Source organism: Sturnus vulgaris, chromosome 1 (assembly GCF_052056855.1).
Source record: "Sturnus vulgaris isolate bStuVul1 chromosome 1, bStuVul1.hap1, whole genome shotgun sequence".
NCBI classification, from domain to species: Eukaryota; Metazoa; Chordata; class Aves; order Passeriformes; family Sturnidae; genus Sturnus; species Sturnus vulgaris.
Window position 1 is genome coordinate 135,323,638 of NC_142243.1, and position 23,643 is coordinate 135,347,280.

The 23,643-nt window shown below is 36.2% G+C and overlaps 1 protein-coding gene across 9 annotated transcripts in view; it reads left to right on the forward strand.

The window, feature by feature from the left end:
- The window catches only part of VPS13B (vacuolar protein sorting 13 homolog B), a 426,148-nt gene that overhangs the window by 267,358 nt on the left and 135,147 nt on the right, over positions 1-23,643 (forward strand). For all 9 annotated transcript variants that reach the window (XM_014879767.2, XM_088154920.1, XM_014879771.2 and 6 more), the window contains 3 exons: positions 5,358-5,561; positions 14,168-14,294; positions 15,563-15,706. In XM_014879767.2, the coding sequence (XP_014735253.2) occupies positions 5,358-5,561; positions 14,168-14,294; positions 15,563-15,706 (475 nt within the window). The remainder of the gene's footprint in view (positions 1-5,357; positions 5,562-14,167; positions 14,295-15,562; positions 15,707-23,643) is intronic.

Consider the following 23,643-nt stretch of genomic DNA (forward strand, 5'->3'; position numbering starts at 1 on the left):
ACTTGTACCAGTTACTCTTCTCAGTGGTATTTCTCTCTGTAGGTATGCAGAGCAAAAAAGGGGCCAGTGCCCAAGAGATAGAAGTCAGATATTTATCCAACATTAATATGAAAAAGAGGAAAGTTACTTTTTACACTTGTATTTTTGCATCCCTGTAGTAATTGTTTGAAGTAGTCTAGTGCAATCAGAAGAAAATTTTGCATATGTTGCAGTTACTGGCCTTTTTTCAACATACTAAACGTACAAGTAATTTACCTCTCAGCTGATTTTTGCCTATGTAGAAAAATGATAAACACTACAAGTCATTATAAAGCTAGAACTTATGATTGTTGTTGACTACAAAACATATTCAGTTAGAATGCAATTTATAACTTTTTCCTTTGCATTAGGATGTGATATATTTGTCCACTATGTAAATGTTACAAAGTGGTCAGTCATTTTTATTTTGCTCATGGAGCTGTCACTGGTGTTTTCTTTTTACATGAGTTCTGCACACATGAAGATTAACCCAGGTACCTCAGCCACTCTGACTTACAGGACATCTGCCATGTATTACCTTCCATAGATAGTGTTGATGTATCTGGCTGTGCAGGTCACAACACTAGGGCTAATCAGAAAGATTGCAGTTTTCACCCTTACACAGATTCCTGTAGTCAATAGTATCACTTGGTAATCAGAAAAGCATTGAGAAAAATAGCCTTACTGTACTCAGTTTATATTTTTATTTAATAAAGCATTGCTGGTACCCAATCCAGAGTATGCTGCCAGCAGTTATGGAGATGGAATAGTAGTTGTGTTATTCTGAGGCTGAGCTGGAGAGGGGAGAAGGAGCAACTGCCAACAAAGCCAGTCATTTGTGGCATAGTTCCTGGGGAAAAGAGACAGAAACAGTGAGAATTGGAGTTTACTGCTGATGGCATTTGAAAGCCTGCTCTGCTGATCCCCACTAAAATTAATCATTTCCAACATCCTGGCAGTCATAAAACACTGTTTGTTACACCACAAGGAAGTCTCCCTCTGGACAGATTGCAGGGTGGAAAAGCAAAGGTGAGGTTACTCTTGTCCTGGAAGACATATGTATCACTCAGAATATGTACCCAGGATCATGTGAGGGCTTCTCTTCTTGCCTAGAGATGTCTCCTCTCTTCTTGCTAAGAGCATTAGAATGTTCTTAGCTGCTTCTTTTCTGTAATTTCAACCATAGTGTCCTGATTCCATAATTCTTCCTCTTGCCCAGTGTTGTGCTCTCCTTTTCTTTCTGCTTAACTTCTCATTCTTCTTTCCATCTTCCTCACAAATAAGTGTTTTTAATATTTCTAAATTTAGGCACATCCAGGACTTCCATCATGAGAAGCCATGCTGTAGGAATTTTGTTTATCCTAGTACTACGATCATGTCTCTATATGTTGTGTGATGGTGGGAAGTTCTGTTTCTCACCCAAGGGCTCAAGTGTTAACTTGTCTATGACAAAAAGACATCAATTATACCGTCTATTTGCTGTAATAAAAATATAAATATATATTTTTAAAAAAAAGTAGTTGCCTTTGTTTGAAAAGCTGATTTCTGTATGAGGTTTTACTTAGAGAAGCTTTGCATTGTCAAGGGCCAGTGGCATTGTCACAGATTCTCTCTGTTTGCCACGTTTTTCTTCTGTGCCCATCTTAAAATCTGTAGCATCTCATTCCAGACGGAGTCAATTGTGTCCCTAAGAAAAACTTGCTTCAATTTCCCTGTTTGGTACAATACATTCAATGGCTTTGTCAAGGAGGAAGCTTTACTGAATTTAATTGGGGAAAAGGCAATGAAGGTGCATTAGGTCAGTGATAAATACTACTGTGATTTCTACAGTATTCAGTCTCATATCATGCACAGGTAAGGGGCTTTCAGACTGCATCTAGTCTGGGATTTCACAAGCTTAAGCAGAAAAGGAAGGGGGTCCTTTTACATATGTGCCATAAGTTTTACCCCTATGAAATAGAGACATATATTTATCCAAGCTTTCTCTCTGTTTCATTTTTAAATTAGGATAGTAAGGATCTTTTTCCACCAGGCAAAACCTTTAATAATTGAAATTTGGGTATATAGGTTTATCTTGTACCTGGAAGCAGAAAGCAGTGCATGCAGAGATCCAATAAGTACTAATAGAAATTAGTTGTTGTGCGTAAAGTCTGCAAATATTTCTTAATTATTACATAATGTATAGCCTTTAACTGCCATTTTCCTGGCTTGTTTAGCTTTTTGTAGGTTTCAGATAAGCTGTAAGTGAATAAATTTAGCTTCTTTACTTTGGGTCTCAGAATTAAGCTTATTCAGCAGCATGTAGTAAGTGGTTCAACATGAACTGTTTCTTAAATAAGCATACAAAAAGCCTGACCCAGACGAAATCAATTTTTTTAAAAAAAACAGCTTTAAACCTGTGTTTCCTGTTACATACTTATGGTTATCTTTGGTTGCTTGTGATCTTACTGTATTATTGACCAACTGTTGTATTCTGCACCACCTGCTGAAAGATTCAGATGAGATAGTGAAGTTGTTTTCAGAAGAGGGAAGCAATTAAAATGGTAACCCCTACAGTACATTTCAGCTGATAAAACATCAGTTGTACTGGAGATAGAGAAGTCATGAATTTGGCTTACTGTTTTCCTGAATTTATTTGCTGCAAGGACTTTAAAGAGTTCAGAGTTCATACAAAGCATGTGTATTTGAGATTAGGCCAGGTTTGCTATGGTTTAACATACCTTCATCCTTTTAGGAAGTACACAGCTAACAAATTGGAGGCATACTTAGGAAAATTGTTGATATGGGAAACTAGAAATGAGTGCTGATGTAAATCCCTGTATGTAAATTGTTGATATGGGAAACTAGAAATGAGGGCTTATGTAAATGCCTGTATATACATTACTTATTTGGGAAAAGGCTGTGTTTTGATCCTTGTATAAAACTGGCATGATGCATTTTCTGAAAGCCATAATGAGCTTTGTCAAAACATCAAGGCATTAATTACTAATCCTTCTATTTTACATGTATGTGTAAAATGTGTTTCTTGAGTTGGGTTATCTATAGAAACACAGTTTGCTTGGATTTCAAAAGTGTGTCTGCAGGATCAGAAGAATATTGTATTATACATAGGAAATTGTTAATAGTAGGAACAGAATGCAAAAGTGAACTTTTATATCAGCATATTGAATCAGAAAATGTTGAAGAATTAGGCTGAAATATCCCAAAGTACATTGAAAAAAAGATGCAGTGGACAAATGTTATACCAGCAGCACAATACACAAGTGCCTTGTGTTTAAATAATACCCTTGTATATTTTGCTGCACCTAAAGATTTTTGCCAAAGAGTGATTTTGTTGTGTTCATGTTTAAATAACTAAATTTGTGAGTGTAAGAAAGCCATTGTCACATTGGGGAGTTTCAGATTAGTGCATGTAGACACATTGTCCTCAAGGAATTTGGTCCACGAGGTCATGATTATGCTGAATGAGTCTAAGGAATACCTAGGTGAGCCTATTGCAAGTTATCAAGCTGCTCATAAAAGAAGAAATAAAAAATGCTCACTGTGAAGTACAAGGGAGAAGAATCCAGTATGCATGTGAAATTAGTATCATATTCTGTTTTATATACATGAGCAGATTTCCAAAAATATGTAATTTGGTGCTTTATTTTAAGTAATATTTCACAAAACAAATATTCCAGTACTAATACTTGTATTAGACAAAGTATGAAAATAGACATTGGATCATACAATAATCTACTGTGGTGGGTCTTTTTTTTTAAACTGCATTCATATTGATGAAATAATGCCTTAGAAAGAATAATAAAAGGCACAGTGGTTGTGGTTAGGTCTCTCTGTGTGGAAAGTTGACAAACACATTCTTAAGTTTTAATAAACCACATTTAATTTTGAAATGTCACTACTGACATAACAGATTTTCAGTGTGTTTCTACTAAGCACTTAAGAAAGTTATAGGGACTACTGAACAATGCCATCACACAGCCTCACCAGGAATGTCTTGATCAAAATGGCTTTTCTGTCATCCACATGACTCTGTGGGTGCATATGATTAATTACTTAATTTTCTTAATTGCTAATTGCTAGCATACTCCATTGGTGACAATAGTAGTGTATTAGGAGCTTCAAGTGTTACTTGGATTTGGGCAGCATTGGGATTGCACTTTGAAACAGATTGCATACCTATAGTTTGCATACCTGTACTCTGAGTTTGCAATTTGGGGTGTGCTACTTTAATAGTTATTTATGTTTAGATTATTAGTATCAAATTCACACAAATTGCAGAATTATTAATTTCTTGGTGAAGCTCTGTACTAAATCATTTTGGCCCAGGACAACAACCTTGAACAGAACAGTAGATTGGATGTCATATGCAAATAAGAATGTATGAAATCAATAAAAATAGACTACAATTTGTGATCATAGATTGAAGGAAAAAAAAATCCCCTTGCTCCCTTATTTTGAAAAACAACAATAATATAATGGTGAATTTTTATTACATTAAATGAGCAGTGTACAGAAGGCCGTATTGCTCCCATTATAGAAAGGGCAAGATAATTTTTTTTTTTTAGTATTTCCCAGTGCTTATTAGCAGAAGAAGAATGGCAGTATGAGACTCCTCTGTTACTGGTCACAGGTAAAATGGAATGGTCTCATCAGCCTCTACTCATTTAATAGCTCTTGAATGTTTTGTTGAAGTTGAGTCTGTTTCCAAAACTCAGCTCAAGACTGAAATACTTTGTAAAATCTATTGTAGTAGGCTTTAAAGGAATCCACAAGGAATGTGGCTCACTCAAAAATGCTTTTTTCTCACTTGTTAGAAGAATTTTATTTAAAAAACTCTGTGATTAAATACAGTAGTAAAAGGATTGAATTGTTTTTCCATCAGCTTGGAATATTCTTTTTAATTTTTATTCTTTGATTAATTTGAACAGTGGAACAATTGGTTATACTTCTTGGTTATACTGATGAGTAGCTTCTCTTTTTGAGGACTTGAATGTGGCATCCTTTATCCATTCAGTAGATATGAACCAGTCCTACTTCCCCACAAGGCTGCTCTTATGGATCTGATTGGAAGTGCAATGAAGTCGATGCATTGATCTCATGTCAACTTTGGTACATCTGGTTAAATTCAGGAGTAGATTCATTTGCAGGTCTCCCATTGAATTCCATAGGAAAGAGGCAGATGGGTGTTACTGAAGATTTGAAATGAGAACAATGTTTTGTGTAGACAAAAATGGCAAAAATTGATACCTTCATTCTTTAAATTTCGATCTTAATGAATATCTGATTGGTCTGATTTTGACCTTTGGTGATTTCTTTTCCTTTTTTTGACATTACAGGAGAGCACTAAATCTAGGAATTCTTCGAGACCCTGGATCAGAGGTTGAAGACAGGCAGTATCAAATAGATCTTCAATCTATCAACATTGGCACTGCTTATTGGAATCAGTTGAAACCAGAGAAGGAAAATGGAAAAGGAGGGGTTTTGACAGAGACTGAGAGGAATTCTCAAAATCCAGCACTTGAATGGAACATGGCCAGTAGGTAGGGATTTTTTTGAAAAATCTCCTCTTCTCTGAATTACATAGCACAAACACTGCAGAGAGCATGCACAGTATACCTGAATTAAATAATTCAATACTGGTTTTTCTTTACATTACAAGCACATTTCCCTTGAGTTTTAGATTACACGTTTGAAATGCATATTACTGTTGTTGTTGCAGTTTACTGCAGTTGCTGTCTAGTTACTGTGTGCCTTTGCTTCCACTTTTCTCCAAGTGACTTACATAAAGTAATGTCTGTACATAAAAATAACTCCGGGGCTGAGACTTCAGCTTGTCAGTCTCTGTAAGGAATAGGAGTTTCTGTTTTGGGATTTTTTTTCAGTGTGGGGTGTGTTTTTTGGTGGTGGTAGTGTGGTTTTTTTTCTTTTTTTCTGAACTTCTTTTGTTTGTATTTTTACAAAGCTTGAGTTAAACCAGCTTAGACATTTCTAAATTAGAGAAGGATAAAGTAGAACATTTCCTATTGATTCTGAACCAGTTTTTGCACTTCCATAACTAAAACCAGATGAATTTTGAGAATGAGATATTTCATCTAAGTCTCCTTTATTGGGTATTGTATATGTGCACACAAAGCCCCACCCTCTGGTTAAACATGGTTGAAAGACAAAGTATGCATACACTTGCCTGCTATTTTAAATGTTGAAGTTTTCTAATATAAAATTGGGGGAGTAATTGGTAATTCGTGAAGATTTAAAATTTTTATTTTGGTTTTAATATACTTTTTTATACTTAAAAATTCATACAAATAGTTTAAATTTTTACAGACTATATAGCAGATTTTAGTTTTCAAACTTGCAAGAATAAGATCTGATGGCCAAGAGCAAGCTTTCAAAAGTAATTTTGTGGATTTAGAAGTATTTCTGCTAGTAAATGCCTCTTTGCCTATACATTTCACTATTTATTTTCATATAAAAGTCCTTTCTATCTAATCTATGCAGAAACGATCTTATTTTTATGAAATGTGTGTATAATTTTATGATTCATAAGATATGATTCCTATCAGCATTTAGAGATTAGTTCCTGAAACTGATACAGAAAAACAGGCAGAATCATCTGGAAATAACTACTTTTGGTTTAATTTTCAGAAAAATGGGAGATGAGTCAGATTTTCCTGAAAGTAAGGCAAGTTGTAGCAAAGGCTACATGAGGATGGCACACAGACTGAGCTTTTAAATGATGTATTGAGGCAAGGCCAAGAGGGCAGATAAGCTTACTCTGGAGGACATGCAGGAAAAAGATGTGATCAATAATAAATTCCAGTTTATCATTGAAAAACAGAGGGCAGGAAAAACAGTTGTAACCAAAGAAACGATAAAATGACAAGGAGTCACAAGAGTGCAGATAAAAATTTTAACAAAGAAATAGACACTGGTCTTCATTTATAAGATCGTGTGGTTCTTTCCTGTATTCTAACAATTTATTTTTTTAACTCATATAATTCTATAGAGGTTTTTTATTTTAAATTCCTAGCCTTAAAAAATGTGTATGACTTTCTAGTTGGGCCTTGATGTTGGACAAGTTCCCCATGAGGTTCTTCGTCACAAAATTCTACATCCACTGGAATATCTTGCAAAATAAGATTACATTAATCTCCAAAGGACTTGCAGCCAATTTGCAACTTAAACTAACATAGCAAAAGCAGCCACTGAGAGATTGACTTTCCTTTTCCTTGCCATTGGTGACTGAAATCTACTGCCAACATACTGTGGGTCTGAGCTTTATGGTTATAGATTCAGATAGGAAATTTGGTGGGATTTCTGAAAAGCTAAAAGGACAAGGGAAGCAGCTGTTACAGACAATCTTGAATTCTCTTTTTTGTTTTTTTTTCCCTATAACGCTTGGAGTGCTTCCTCAGCAGACTTCCAAAATGAAGTTTTATTGGAATACAAATAAGTATGTTGGTTTAAAATTGCTTTTGAATGAATCTTCTACTTGGGCTTTAATTTAGAGCAGTTGTAATTAAATACATTAGGTTTTCCTTTCTGGTGTGCAATTACTGAATTTTCATTCCAGCTTGTTGTCAAGAAAAAGTGTGAATGCTTTCTTACTCTTTCGGTTTTAAATTTTACATATTTACTACATTTTTTTCAGGATCTTTGCATTTTTCCTTTTTTAGTTAGCAGTCAGTTTTGCTGTATCTGTATTATTTTATCACCTGTGGCAGTGATGTGCTGAGAACTGGAAGAACCTGCACTGAACTCTGCCATCCATGGCACTATTTCCAGCATGTGCCAAGAAAGTGGCTGCGCGATGTTTTACGTGGTGCTTACTGTTTCCAGGGTTAAGTTTATCTTAATATTTACTGCAAATACCACAAAAGTTTTGTGCTTTAATCTAATCTACATACCTTTTTAAAGAATTCTTTAAGTTTCTTAGACAAATTTAACCTGGAACGTAATGAATTATTTTTGCCAAGTCATTTTAGGGTTAATTTCTTTGTTTGGTTTTAATATACTTCTGGTTGTTCTTACCCAGTGTTATGGTATATTAGGATCACTGGGTTTAAAGATTCTTCTTTGAAATCTGTTTCCCTCATTTTTGTAATACTTTAATGCTATGTGGGGCACTGTAGAATCCAACCTACATACAGATTTTTCATAGTTACTTTACAGAAAACTTCAACATAGAGACCAGCCATTCTTTTCCATTCCCATTTGTAAAAGCGTTACTGGATTATTTCAAAATAAAACTGCAAAAATTTTGAAATAAATTATATTTTATCTGCAATTGAAAATTGTTTTAAAAATTTGCATGAAAACCAAACCGTTATAAGTAGGAGATCTTTGGATATCACACAAACAAGTATCTGAAGACTTTTGACATAATTTATCATTTCAATGCTTTAACAGTCTTTGCTCTGAAAGTAAATCCTTCGAATTTTCACACCACTTTTTCTGGAGTTCAGTTCTTCTGGTACTTAATATGTTAAGGGGTTGATTTTTCCCCCCCAACCTTTACATTACAGTTTGGGAAGCAAGCTGTCATACTCTAAGTTGTTGAATACTTGCAGGTGTTCAGTGTAAGATTCTTCAAGAGGGGCTACAGTGAAATGCTGGTGTGATGCCTCCTGTGTCTCTGCAGGTCTCCCCAAGGAGAAAGGGGGAACTGGAACACTCTGGTAGGGTGGATGCAGCCTTGCAGAAAAACCTGTCTAGATGCTGTGCTTTACTGAGGATCAGGGATCATAACTCTTTCCACTATGAAATGTTTATACTTCACCATAGATGTTATAAAAAGCTCCCTAATGGTGTAATATATAAAAAGAATACTGGAAACAGTCAGACAGTTCTAATAAGGTTATGTACAAATGAAACCTGTCCACATTTATTCCCTTTACCAAACAGCATGTGGGGAACTGGGAGTACTTAACCGAAAGAAGTTTTCTTGATTGAAAACTGCTTTTTCAGCTTGCAGATCTCCTCCTCCCTCTCCCTCCACTCAATGGAAAAAACAACAGCCCTGAAGGAAATAAAGAAATATATCCTCTCTTGAGGCCTCGCCCCCATCCCCGTGCAATCCTTCTACAGCTCCCAGCAGCAACTTCTGCTTCCTGCAGCCTGAATAAACTTCGTTTAAAAAAAAAATAATTGAGCTTAAAAGCATTACTTCTCTGTGTGGTAATGAATTGAGTGTGGCAATATACTGTGTTACAGTTTTGTCCTTGGCATACCACCATCTGGAACAGCTCTCATGGAGTACATCAGGGAGCCAATGATCTGTTGTACAAAACTGAACAAAATACCACTGCAAGGATCCTCAGAAAGGTTTCCTGCAGATTTTTCTTTGAATAGTTTTCATTTTCATGCTTTTTTGGAAAGTTCTTGGCAGCTTGCCAAGTTCTAATGAGAAAGACCAGAAGAAAACCATTCTGTGGATCTTTGTGTAAGGAAGTAGGGGCATTCCCCTTGAATCTTTTGGAGTAAAATGCTATGCATTTTTTTCAATAATTTATTTTAATTGCTGGATTTTGTGGTACCTGAAGTTGTGCTTCGTATGTGTGTATTCATACTGTACAAAGCCTTTCTCAATAAGATGGGGTGTTTTATTTTTTATAGTAATCCACAGTAAATAAATGCAGCACAGCATTCTTCATAAGATAAAAGTTCACTTTACTGAGGTCTTAGGATACAAAAATAGTAATTCTTTACAGCCAGGTAGCATACACTTGTTCATTTTCTAATTTTGGTTATTAGATGGTCCTCAAAATATTGCTATGCTATTTTACTGCCATGTGACATGTGACATGCCACACCTCAGAGAGCTGAAAGTAAGTGATTTAGTCATTAGTAGTTAGATATCCTAATACATTCCTAATACATTTGTATATCAGGGATTAGCTGATTTAAACAGCTACATGGGAAGTCTGCAAGAGAAAATTCTTTCATAAGTCTCAAGTTAGCATGCTGTCTTAAATAACATCTTTTGGCATTTTGCATGCTTCAATACTACTAGAGAGTGCTTTGACTGTGTGGCCTATTTCATGCTAATATGTTTTTGTCTTTTTCACATCACAAAATTCTCCATGAGGACTCATCTTTCTGTAGCTAGTAAAATTACATGGTGCAAATGTGCTTTTGATTGTTACTCGTATATTGAATGTGTACAAGTTTCTCCCTGACTTACGAAATTTTAAGTGTATAAGGGCTGAAAGTCCAGATTCAATAAGGCATTATCAAGAAAAAAATATGATTAATAATATATAATATGTTTAGCTATTACTGGCCATATTTTCTGTTTGTTTTGATTAGTGTTTTCCATGTAAGAGTCATAGTAGTAGGACTTAGTCCTACTTGTGCATTTTCTCAGCTTTTCCAGTCTCACATCATCACATCTCCTTAATTAGGGCAGCATTATCTCTTTGGCATTCCTTCCTCTTCGTGTAAATTCAATGTGCTTCTGACTGGATATAATCAAATACTGATGATTTGATTTGATGTAATCAAATGTTGTTGCTTCCACTGCAAAATTATGTTCTTCACATTTTTTTCTCTCTACTTCCCACAACATTTTTTGTCATATTAATCATTAGATGTCTTTGCTTTTGTGATACTTCCAGACCCCCTGTCTATCCATTTCCCTCTTTGTGTCTTCTTTCATTTTCTTTGACACATCTGCACTCCTTGCTCATCTGACCCTATCATGCCAGTTACCAAGACTGACTCATTCAATGTTTTGAAGAGGCACTTCCTTGCTCACTCCTGTGTGTTATAAAGGTGTTTGCTGTGAGCATTCATGTTGTTATTGCAATGTTTTATTCAAAATCCTTCCAAAAAATTAATTTCTATTATACTGTCATATAAAAGCATAAGACAGGTTGCCACTGTATGGATACTGTTACCTATGCTGCTGTTAGTGGTTTGCTTTTACTTCCCTGTCTGTGGGTGTGTTTTTTCTTATACTTAAATTGTAAGCCTTTGAGGACAGAGACCATTTTTGACCTGTGCTTTTGCAGTGTGGATCTGTGGTCCATAACCAGGGTTTATGTATTGTGCAGATAAAGCCCAAATTCTGCACTAAGGCACCTCCAAACCTTATCACAGTTGCTTAACTGCCTTGTTCCTTTGCGTTAGCATATGGTCTTTCAAATGCACTTACTTTTAAGTGTAGATGATCAACTGCTTTAACATCTCTAAAAATACTAGCTTTTCCTTTTTTTTCCAAGACAAATATATAACAGATGCATAAATGAACCACGGAATGAATGTGCTGCAGACATAGAGCCATCATTACACTCTTCACAATCAAGTTTTTTCATAAGCTCATGTGGCGTACACCTGTGTTAACTTAACGTTGCACTTAGGTGCAGTGTGGAAGACTCAATAATTCAAAGTGGAATTTGTTTCTTTGTTCCTTTTGTGCTCTTTCTCATATCCTCTCCCTTCATTATTTACTGTGCTCTGTTTGCCTTCTGTTTGTACTTACAATTATTTTCCTAATACTTGATTTGGCTGAGGTTCAAATTCGCCCACAAGAAATTCTGAAAGTAGTAAGTAGAGCTGGACAGGGATAGCACATAAGGATGATTTTTAAAATAAAGTAAAATAAAGCAGTAATCAATGTATATTACCAAAAAATGTCCTTTAAGATACAGTGTACTGGATATCTACTAGTATAAAGTGTGAAAATTAAGAAATGGGAATATGCGTAAGCTGAAAAATAATTTGATCAGTGATTGAAGAGAGCCAATTGAGGGTTTGAGGTTTTGCTTTTACAGCTCTGTTTCATATATAAAAATCATTCTTCCTAGTATTTCAAGAAACTTCAAGTAGAAGTTTTTAGTGTAGCTAGAAAGTATAGGTGCATGTTCTTTCATAGAATTGTTCTGAAAAAAAAAGACATTTCTTTCTCATCCGTTTGAGAAGGGGAATTAGGAACTGGGTAGAAAATCACTTGGTTTAAATCTAAAATCTAAATGGCAGGGAGAGAAACAATTGTAGAACTCCAAAATCTAAGACCATTTTCTCAAGTTGAAGATGTTCACTAGCCACTAACAAGTCTGATTTCTAATTTGGGGATCTAATGAAACTAACCTTGCTCTAAAAGTCATCATTAGAGATCAACAGAGATAGCTGACCAACATGTTAAAGCTTTTAAGGTTAGATGGTAGTTTTCTCTACTCACTAATTGGCTTACTCTTAAAAAACTGCACACTTGTTATGGTAGCCTCCTCAGCAGTGAGGGTCATTTCAGGCAAAAGTTTATTAAGTTGTGCTCTGCCATACTAGCTCTGTGGCATCTGCTCTTAACTTCTGTGTACTGTTGTCCTAAATAAATTTAAAAGCTTTAAGGCCTACCTCCACCTCCTACCTCCTTATATTCCCTTATAGATCGCCCTCCTTTCTACATCTTTTGATGACACTTTAAAAAATTATTAGTAGAATTTGAAGCATTAAAATTGAAATAGCCTGAACAGTAAAATGAATTCTTTATCTTTTGCAGTAGACTGAATTCCACCTCCGGTTATGATATCTATTTAATTTATTTCCAGTGAACTCTTGGCTTACAAACCATCAGCATTTGAGATAGTTTGCTTTTCTACAGAACCCATTACAGAACCATTACTAGACTATGCATCTCAATACCCCTTCTTAATCAAAAGATTTCAATACCTATTCTGCATGCAGTCAAGAATTTCTGCATAGACAGGCATATAAGCATATTGGTTAATAACACTAACATGGGTAACTCTAGCTGATGGTAGGGACTAATTCTTTAGTGCATAGCTCATGTCTGGCTCACTCATGTGATTTACACTGAAGCCTGAACTGCCACGTCTCCATTAGAGGTGGCAAAATTAAAGGTAATACAGGGAAATGTAACTAACAGGCTGATGAAGAGTTCTACATGGATCTATTTATTTCTTATCTAAGGCTGTGTAGTTTGTTTTTTAAATTTGCATAATTTCATAGTTGACAATTTTCTATTTTGTAAGCATCGTAAAATTTGCATCAGACATATAACTTTATGATGATTTTTAGAATTATCCTTTAGAATTATCCTTATTATCTGAAATGCAGATATTTGATGTTGCTACAAACTATAATAGGTAAAAAGAATTATCAAAAACTGTCTTGATGAAAAAAGTCTCCCTGGAATTTGAAGTGTATCTTCTTTTAGAGGCTGAACACAATCTTGATCTCATTACATTTTTTTCCCCTCATCTGAGGCTCTCAGATGGCGTTTTGTGGCAATAGTTTATTTGACCTGACCCAGAAGATTCTGGCCATTTGGAATGTGTTGTCATAAGCTATTAGTGGTCCATCTATAACAGTTGTGCTTCTAGGCTTACTGTTTGGTTAAAGGGGGGGAAAACCAACAAACCCCCCAAAACTAAACACCTGGCTAGAAAATAAATGCAATTATCAAGCTTAATGACACAAATATTCTTGGTAAGAAAATGTTGATATTTAGCTGAAAAAACACCAAGAACAAGCAGTGACAGAAGGAGTGGAGGAAGACTGATATCCCCGTTTTTGAAATAGTTCTGAGCATCTTGAACAATAGTTACTAATTTCATGTGGGAGTCCTAGTGTTGCATGGGATTTGCTAGTTTAATTTTTCATATATTTAATTTTTGTGTCAGTTTTGTGCATATTCCTTCAACACAGGCGTTTAATGCACAAATTCATATATTCTGTTAGGCTTCAGAACAGTTGTTTATAAAGTGAAGAGCATCTACAGGCAAGTTTTAAAAATACTGATAGTGAAGTTCACATCTTTTTTAAACTTACTGTGTATCATGCATGAAACAGAAGAAGCAATGTCAAGTGTCGAACATGTCTACCTGGAGATAGGTTGAAGAGTCAAATATTTAGACATACTTTTCCTGTGAAGTGAAGATAGAAATCTGCCTTCAGAACTGGAGTTAATATGATTTACAATAATGATATTTAATGGTTATTAAGATAGCAATCAAATGCCAAACTAGTAATGAAGCTATATGCTGGATATAAAGAATAATATGGAGAGTGGAGAGTTTTTGCCTCTCAACAATTTATAATGTAATTATAAATTAATTATAATTATGAATAATATATTATTAATTTATAATGTAATTTAATCTTTCCTTTTTTCTTTGTTCTCTAGCATAAGGCGACATCAGGAAAGAAGAGCTATTTTAACTCCAATTTTAACAGATTTCACCGTTCGAATAACTGCAGCTCCTGCCATTATTTTTACCAAAATTGATGCTGCAGAGAATTTACACCCAGAGGTTAGTACAAAGTGTCCACAGAAATAGCCTAACTTTTAATATGTCCATAATCTTAATATTTTACCACTTCCCTGCCTTTGCTATGGGTACTTCCAGATACTCAGATTTAACAGTCACTTTTGCTGGTGTGTTGTTCAGCTAGTTAACAATAAGTCCATGAAGCAAGATACACACAAAAGGTATTGGCTGACTTTCTGGCCTTTGTAGCTCGAGAACATTTTATATAGGGAAAATATAATAACATTTTTTAGCTCATAAGGATAATTTCCCTTAAAAGCTACCTTCTGGGAAGGGCAGAATTGGTACAGGCATGTAAAGGGTACTAGATGTGTATTGCAAAATGCAGTGGATGTACATTGCTGGAAAATAATAGTGGGCATAGAGAGAAGAAATGAACGGCTTCACATTTTGTGCAAAGGGTTATCAGAAGGGCAGATGGAAAATTATTTAATGTAAAAAAGAAATGGAAAGCCCCAGTACAGCTAGGATGCATAGAAGTTATTTAAGTTAAAAAAAAAAAAAAATCTGAGCTTTGCTAATGCTCATGGTCAAGAATTTCAGTGTTTTCTGTACATACATTCTTCTTGTTATCTATTCCCTGGATGACATTCCATCATGAAGGGAGAGGTCTAGTTTAGATTAGAGCTTGAGCACTGTGCAAACTTCTCATGAGACAGAGCAGTTCTTCTCCTCTTCTACATTGGTTCTGTTTTTCATCTCTTTATTGCTTGCCAGCAGTGAAGATCTTTATTTGTGCTAGACAACACCAATAAAACAGTGGCTATTCAGCTAGTGTTGCCAAGATATTAGGAATAGCTTACAGGCAAAGAGAAATCAATTAGATTGGCTATCAGTGAGTTCCAGCACATGATTTCATTATAAATCATGTGTTGGAATCAGAGTTTGTGTTTAAATAAAAAAAAGTACATCTTTTTCTTGGAAGGAAAGGAGAATTGGAATCATTGCCAAGGACACTCTGACAGCCCACTGATACTAGCAAGAGATGGAAACAAGGCCTTGTGCATGAGATGCTTTTCTTGCAAAGTTTGCCTTAACAGTTCTGCTGCTGAAAGCCATGCAAAGAATAAGCCACATCTTTTAGAAGTATGTCACACCAGTTTCTCCTAAAAAGACTACATTTGTACTATTTGTAATGTTACATATAATGTTAAGTATTGACTATAGCAGGGAACCACAATACAGTTGTATAGAAGCTGAAAATTATTTTCCCAATATCTGTTACCTAGTATTTTCCCTTAATTTTGCAGGAAATTTTGGTCTGTGGTCATTCTTTAGAAGTGAATATGACAACAAATTTGGACTTCTTCCTCAATGTGGCTCAAGTGCAGCTTCTTCAGCAGCTGGTACAAGCTAATATGGTTGGACTGGAACCTTCCAGTAGCACCACTGAGGTAGGTTTTTCCCTGGTTTGCAACTGGATTTTTAAGCAGTCCATCTCAAAATACTGTAGCTCTGAGCAGGTGTTTGAACCATCTAGAAAAAATTATGTAGGTAAAGGAAATACATGTTTTTTGTCGTTTGAATGGTGAGTTTCAGAATGCATTCTGACATTGAAGTAAGAATAGAACGAGTTTTAACAAGAATATTATTCAGTAAATGCTATTATTCATTTTAGTCGTTCTGCAACATCTTATGTACAAGGAGAGTTATCTTATGTAATGTACAAGGAAATTTATGTAAATGATGAAGGAAACAAATTTTTGAGAAGTAGATTTTTGAGATTATTTGGTGTTAAACTTTTATCAAAACTTTGGTATTTTCTTGTGAGTTCACATGCTGCACTGTCCTTCACTAAAGCTATTAAACTATAAAATTTTCTCTGTGCCTAGTAACCCCTACTCATATTAATTGTCTTAAGGATTCAAGTCCCTGAGACTCAATCCACCTCTGAATATTTTCGTACTTCTTTAGCAAGGATGTTGATGGGTACATCATGAGGGATCATTCATCTCAACAGTTAATCTCCTTTTTGTCTGGAGTATTAGTGACCAGGAGCCATCTCTTGAATTTTGTCATTCTTTATTACTGGGACCTGATACCTCAGTTTGTGTTGAAAGCTAATCATTGTGACAGATTGGTAAGTTTAAGTTTCACACTTCTGGGCTGATTAAAAAATAAAAATAAAAAAAGAAGAAAAAGGAAAAGAAAATATAGGGAAAACTTTTGCCCTAAGGAAAAAATATGTATTTCTTATCTTCAAAACCTGGAATCTGGTCAGGCTGACAGCATCTTTAAGATAGCAGGAGTTAATACATAACAAAGCACTAATTCCACTGGAATGGCTGTTGGACCCGTGGAGAAAAAGATCAAGAGTTAGGGAGTTACTGAGCAAGACATAGTCAATTATTCCAAGAATCTGGCTAATGGGAGACCTGGAGAAGATTTTCTCCTTCCTTTCCTGAATCTAACAGTTTCAGCATTGCACATGAGTCTGGGTAGAAATGAGGAATGCTCTAGAGCAGCCAAACTATTTACATTCCTCTTTCTTCACCTTGTCAAAACCCCAGAAGTTGTTTGTGCTAATTTAGGCATCACATCACCCCCCATTCCTTTATCACTTCCCAAGGACAGAGAGAAATAAAGGGCATTGTTTCATTAACATTTGGAAACGTGAAAGATGCAGAAAAGAAATGCTGTGTATTTTTCTTTTCCTTGGATACTTTACAGACACAGGGCCTCTTTTGGAGATGAATACTGTAAATTATATATAGAAATATCTTCAATAAATTATTTGTAGTGCACTGTTTTCCCATTGTCAGTGGAATGGACAGAATCAGAGGATTTGAATAGATGCCAAGAGCTTAAATTTTGAGTTGGCTTTGTGCAGAAGGGTTGCATGACTTACTTGGACTGTAAAAACTTAAAAGGAATTTGCTACAAAATTTCAGAAAGCCTTTTGTTGACCGCATCCTGAGATACTTATTTGCTCTTCATTGATAACTCCCTTGCATCACTGCTACCTTGCATCACTGAGTATTCATCTCCTGTAATGAATAATGGGGATATTTCTGGCTCAAGGTGTTTGCCTTGTCTTTAGTAAGTCATAGAATTACATGTGGATTTACTGTACTAGAAATATAAATCCATTGGTTGGTTACTTTTTGTCCAGTTCTTCTTCAGTATTGTGTATCTCTATGTACCTAAGCGAAGCCACCCTCTAATATATGCACATTTATTATTATTCTACTGGTTCTTCTTTTGTCAGCAGAAAGAAACAATACACTGATTGTGTGCTGCTGTTTTTATCTTAGTGAATGAAATCAGGAATCTGCACATAGCTTTTCATACTTCACACCTGCAAGAATCAAAGCATAATTTATGTTGAAGACACTTCTTGAAACAATTCCTTTGTTCAAAAGAATACTAATATCCAAGCTAGATTAGGCTTTTCAGGATGTTGTTCAGTCAAATCTTTCTTTACCTCAGAGGAATGACCATCTGGATAATTGTCCTGTGTTTAATTCCTCTTACTTTGGCATATTTTTGTCTTTACATCCATTCAGAATTTTGCTTGATAAACCTTTCAGTCATTGCCTCTCAACATTTCCCAATACCTTTCCAAGAACAGTCTGACTTAATCTTCTTCATAGCCCTGCTTTAAGTAAATGGAAGCAGTAATTAGATGCCCCACCATCATCTTTATCCTCTTTTTTGTCTGAAAAACCTAGCTCTCTCACCCTCTCCTTATAAATTCTGTGCTTTAACCTTTTCATCCTCTAGATGATTCCCTGCCCATCCAGGTTTGTAAATCTTTTTCTTCAGCTATTGAGCTCAAATCTAAGGATAGTACTGCAGATGTTGACCTGCAAGTATCTCATTATCTCACCTCTGATCCAGTGGCTGTGCTGCTGCTAGTGCTTCCCAGTAAATGCTCAGCTCCCACACTACAGGGACAGTCTCTATCACATGTTCAAGTTTTTGGCCACCAGGACTCTTGGGTTTGTTTCTGCAAAGCTATGCTGTAGCATTGGCCTCCAGCCAGATTTTGATTTGGGATTTTACCATCTTGCAGATTCACAGAATCATTTAGGTTGGAGAAGACCTCTGAGATCATAGAGACCAAACTTTGACTGACCATTGCCTTGTCAGCTAGACCATGGCAAGTGCCACATCCAGGTCCAGGACTCTGTGTTTACCTGTGTCCTTCATGAGGTTTCTGTTAAATCATTTCTCCATTTTGGCAATGTCCATCTGAATGACAGACCCTACCCCCCAGTTTGGTGTCATCTTTCTTTGGGTATGTTTAGTGTCATTGCCAAGGTCTTTAATAAAGACATTAAACATGATCAAACCTTGAGCAATGTCCATCAGTAACTGGAGTTTTGCTATACTTTGGAACATTGACTGTTACTTTCTGGTTTTAGTGGCCCAGTGTGGTTTTTGCCCACATTGTAGTCCATCCATTCAGTTCACACTTGAGTGATTGAATAAAAATCAGCTGTGGAAAGCTGCCTAAACTTGGTCAACTTCGCTAATGGCAAAGCATGTGTTATCTAGTACTCTGTTCTCAGAATCAATCATCTCATCACAGGAGGCAATCAGATTGGGGTAAGGCATGACAGTCATCAAAGTAGCAACCCCTTGTTTAAACTTTAAAGGTGTGATTTCCAAGTGGACTGTATTTGGTGGTTTACAGGGCAATGCTGTAAAGATTAGTGTAGATAAAAAAACCCAAAAAGTGATGATTTATGGGTAAATCTCTTTTTTCTTCAAGTGTTTTAATATTCTGTAAAAAGTTTCATGCCAGGTCTCTAGTGCTGTGTTTTTACTTATAATAAGCCCTAGCTTTATACTGTTTTATAAATCTTTGATGTACAGTGGGCCTATTGTACTGACTTCTTCATAAGGTATAGTCTATTATTGCAAAGAATATTGCTTTGATCTACTTGACAGCTTTAGAGTAAGGACACATATGTGGTGTTTGATAGATTACCTGAGGGGCAAAGAATGTTGCTGCCTTTTTGTAATTATTCACTTTTTCAAAATTAATATATGCCAAATTCTTAGAAGAAGAACGTATAATACCTACACGTGGAGAACAGAAACAGAAGTGCTGGGAAATGAAATACAAATATAAGAGTAAAGTGCCATTAATGTCCTGATTTTGTTCAGTGATACATCTAATATTACAGGTGAAATATCAATAAAAGGGCCACATTTCCTCCTTCTTAGAAGAATTTTTAATATTCTGGTAAAAGTATTTCCAGTGTAAACGATAACTAGTTTTACTGCTGATCAGTGATAAAACAGGTGAATTTTCAAGGAGTATATTTCTTCATGTGGCAAATCTGTTTCCTGGTGTCCATCACTTACCACCTGGAGATTTTTGGCAAGACTTATTTGTCATACTATCATTTAGAAGCAGAAAACGCAAGAACTCCTCTTTGAAAGAGAAATTAAATACAAACCAACACACATCTTGGTCTGCTGCTGACCACGTAGGAATGCATGGGTCACATATCTTACTGCAAGTCAGTGAATGTTACACTCCTCAAAATGTTTACTGAGGTCATTGGATTCAAAGAACAGTTACTTTGTATCTTCCATGAAAACCAAAAACTGTACTTAGAAATGCTTACTTTTTCTTCACAATATCTTTGTGAGGATTATGGCTCTAGATCAAGAGAAGATTATTGCTTTTCAAATTCAAAGCAACTCAAAACATCTGAAATATTTTCCAGAGGATGTCCACTGAAAGCATTCACTCACATTTTGTTCCCTATGGCATATTTCTCCTTACCTCCTCCATCATAGAATCACAGAATGGGTGAGGTTGGAATGAACCACAGTGGATTTTCTGGTCCAACCTCCCTGCTCAAGCAGGATCATCCCAGAGCACATGGCACAGGACTGTGACCAGATAGTTCTTGAATATCCAGTGAGGGAGACCCCACACCCTCTCTGGGCAGCCTGTTCCAGTGCACAGTAATGTTCTTCTTCGTGTTCAGGTGGAACTTTCTGTGCATCAGTTTCTGCACATTGCCTCTTGTCCTATTGCCCAGCAGCACCAGGAAAAGCCTGGGTCCATCCTCTTGAAACCCTCCCTTTAGATACACATTTAGAAAGACATTGGTAAACTCCTGTCTCCATCATCTCCTCTTAAGTCATTCTTAAATATGCCCAGCTCTTCAGCTTTTCCTCATAACTGAGTTCCTCCTCATCATCTTCATAGCATTCCATTGGTCTCACTCCAGGAGCTCCACATCTCTCATGTACTGAGCAGCCCAGCACTCCAAGGGAGGCCTCACCAGAGCTGAGTAGAGGGGCAGTATCACATCCCTCATCCTGCTGTTACTCTTTCTAATGCACTACAGGATACCTTTGGCAGTTTTGGCCACAAGGGCCATTTCATTGTCCAGCAGGACCCCCAGATCCTTCCCCACAGAGCTGCCTTCCCAGCAGGTCAGCCCCATCCTGTACTGGTCCCTGGGGTTATTCCTCCCCAGGTGCAGGACCTGCATTTGCCTTTGAGTTTCAGATGGTTCTTCTCTGCCCATGTCTCCAGCCTGCTGAGGTCCTTCTGAAGGGCTGCACAGCCCTCTGGGGTATCAGCTGCTCCTCCCAGCTTTGTGCCATCAGTGAGCTTGCCGAGGTGGCATTTGCTGCTTTCATCCAAGAAAGAGATGAAAAGTTAAAGACTGGATCCAGTACCAACCCTTGGAACACAGCACTAGTTAAAGGCCTCCAACTAGACCCTGTGCCACTGATCACAACCCTCTGAGACCTGCCATTCAGCCAGTGCTCACTTTGCCTCATCCCTATTTCTCAGGTTATGTAGTCTTGTTTATTTTCTGCTAGCCCAAATGCATGTTTCCCTATGCTACAAATCCATAGCCATCCTATACAGTCTGAAATTCAGATAGGTATCTAAAATACTAATAAAAATAGCATAAGCTCTTTTTTGAAAGAATAGCCAAACTCATCATCTTTTCCTTCAATCATGCTTATTTGCAAGTTTTTAATTACAGTGAGCACTCAACAGTCATTTTTTAAAAATACAGAAATATTTTCTCACTGTTTGAATAGAAATGAAAAAACTGTCCCTGTTTTGGATCCCTCTCAGACCTCCCTTGCCCCTGGCTGGCATTCTTTTATTTTTGCCTAAGCAATGAACAAACCTTCTGAAGTTCTTCAGTGGACTTGCTATTTAATTTATGTGTTGCTAGCCATTAGAATAGAGAAGGTCCTGCACAAATTTGATGCTTAAGAAGTTACTTTCCCCCACAAAATACTTGAAAAAAAATCTTGTTAATATGTAGGAGCAGCTGCATTTAACTGAGCTGATGAAGAGTGGACTCAGATGTGCTGGCAAAAGAGTCTCACAGAGAATGATCTGGGACTTGAGATGTCTGATTGGAATTTTTCTTCATAGCTGATGTCAAGCATAATTTGCAGTCAGAACCAATAGGCAATGGGAACAAGCTGTCATTCACCTGGGGGAAGTGCTGAGCAAAACAGGGGAAACCGGGTGCAGAGACATCTTTGTTTTCTTTCGGAAATTCTGGGCATGACCTGCTGGCTGATGTTTTCTGCTTTGTTATAGCCTGCTTTGAGGTATTTGACCTTTCAGCATTCATCCTAAATACTAGCTGCAGCAGTGTTTGTACCTTGGCAGATGATATTCTGCTTCTAGACCTGGCTCATGGCCAATCACTGAGTAAACCCACCAGCAGGTATGACATATTCCATAGGGCAAACCCCTGTGTTCTGATAAATTGCAACCCACCAGCTTCCTGAATAAATGATATTAATACTAGGGGGGAGCAAAAGTTGTTTCAACTTTGATGTTTTGTTATTTTACCACAAAAATTATATTTGGAGTCTAACTGCTATAAATATTAGGTATTTCAAAGTGAGCAGCATGTTACTTGTATTCCTCCCAATAATGGAGAAGGCTGGGGGAAGTACAGCTCCTATCTGCTCAAATAACCCAAACAAGTTAAGCAAATGCTTGAGTAATAAAAAAGATATCATTAAATTGAGCCCATTAATAGCTAAGAAGCATCCAAAAGGGAGAAGGCATAGAAAACTCATATCTATGGCAGCTGATTCCTTCCTAGCCTGGCTAAATCTGACTGTGTACTGATTTGTCACATTAGACATACTGCAGTAATATTTGCAGAAGGTCAGTCATTTCCTGTTGCTGCAGATAAGGCTTAAAAAAGATTTTCTGATAAGTTTTAAAGCCCTGTAATATGTTGGCTCAGAAGTCTGGAAGAGTATGCTGAAGAAGTATTTCTCTGTGCTTTCTTTAATTACGTTTTTTTTTTTTTTCTCAAAGCATGCAGTTATATCTGCTTTTAGAGAACAGGAGTCTAAACAGATCTTTGTTCTGACTCAATAGGACTGTTATGTTCTTAATTTCTGTTCATGGCAATCTCATCAACCTGTTCTTGCTATAACTTCACTGTAAGATACAGAACATGGTCAGCAGGATATATGTATAAAAGTGCTGTTACAGTTGCATCACACATAAAATTTGAAAGAATGATAGCTAATGGAGTGTATAGCATTTTTTCTTGCTGATGATACTTTAGCAGAGCAAACTTCTGAGTGATGAGCAATTTAATTACACTTTAGTCAAGGCTATTAATTACTTGTGTAAAAAATTAAAAAGAAATGTTGTTGAAAACAAGCATACATTTGTTTTCCATTTTTATTTTGCTTAGAAAAAAATAACAGTCAGAAAACCAGTAAAACAAGTTCCAGATAATACTACTTGAGAAGCCAGACAGTCAAAGTGTGAAATGGCAGATCCACATGTTGCACAGATGTTGTATTGACTGGATAGTATTCTTATGGAAAGCTTGTATAATTGGAAGTATTTTTAGTATGTTGAAACTCTGAGAAGTTGGTATTTCCATTTGCCAGTTTCTTTTGAAGAAGCTTTTTTACTTTTGTCTTTTAATTACTGAAATGTAAGGGAATCAGTGTTGAAGAGCCAAAATGGTCTTGGTTTTTGTATTTTAGATAAATCAGTTGAATTTAGGTATGTCTTGAAATCCTGAAATGTCTAGGCACATTAAAAAAGCTAATGCTGCATAAAGATAACTTCCTGAGGGTTTCAAAACCTTTTTCATTATGCATTTGATATTTGTTGTAGTGAGTGAAAACACAGCAGACTTAGTCTATGGTATTAGTAATGCCCCACAAACAGTATTGAAACGTGAATCAATAAAATATTTCTCAGAAAATTTTGTTTTTCTTGTAGCTTGCACAATTACCGATCAAGTCTTGTGTACCTGCTCAGTTCTGCCCATGTTTTAGAGCTTTGAATTTCCATTCCAGTGAATAACAGGTCACACAGCATGTAGTACCATAACTTTGA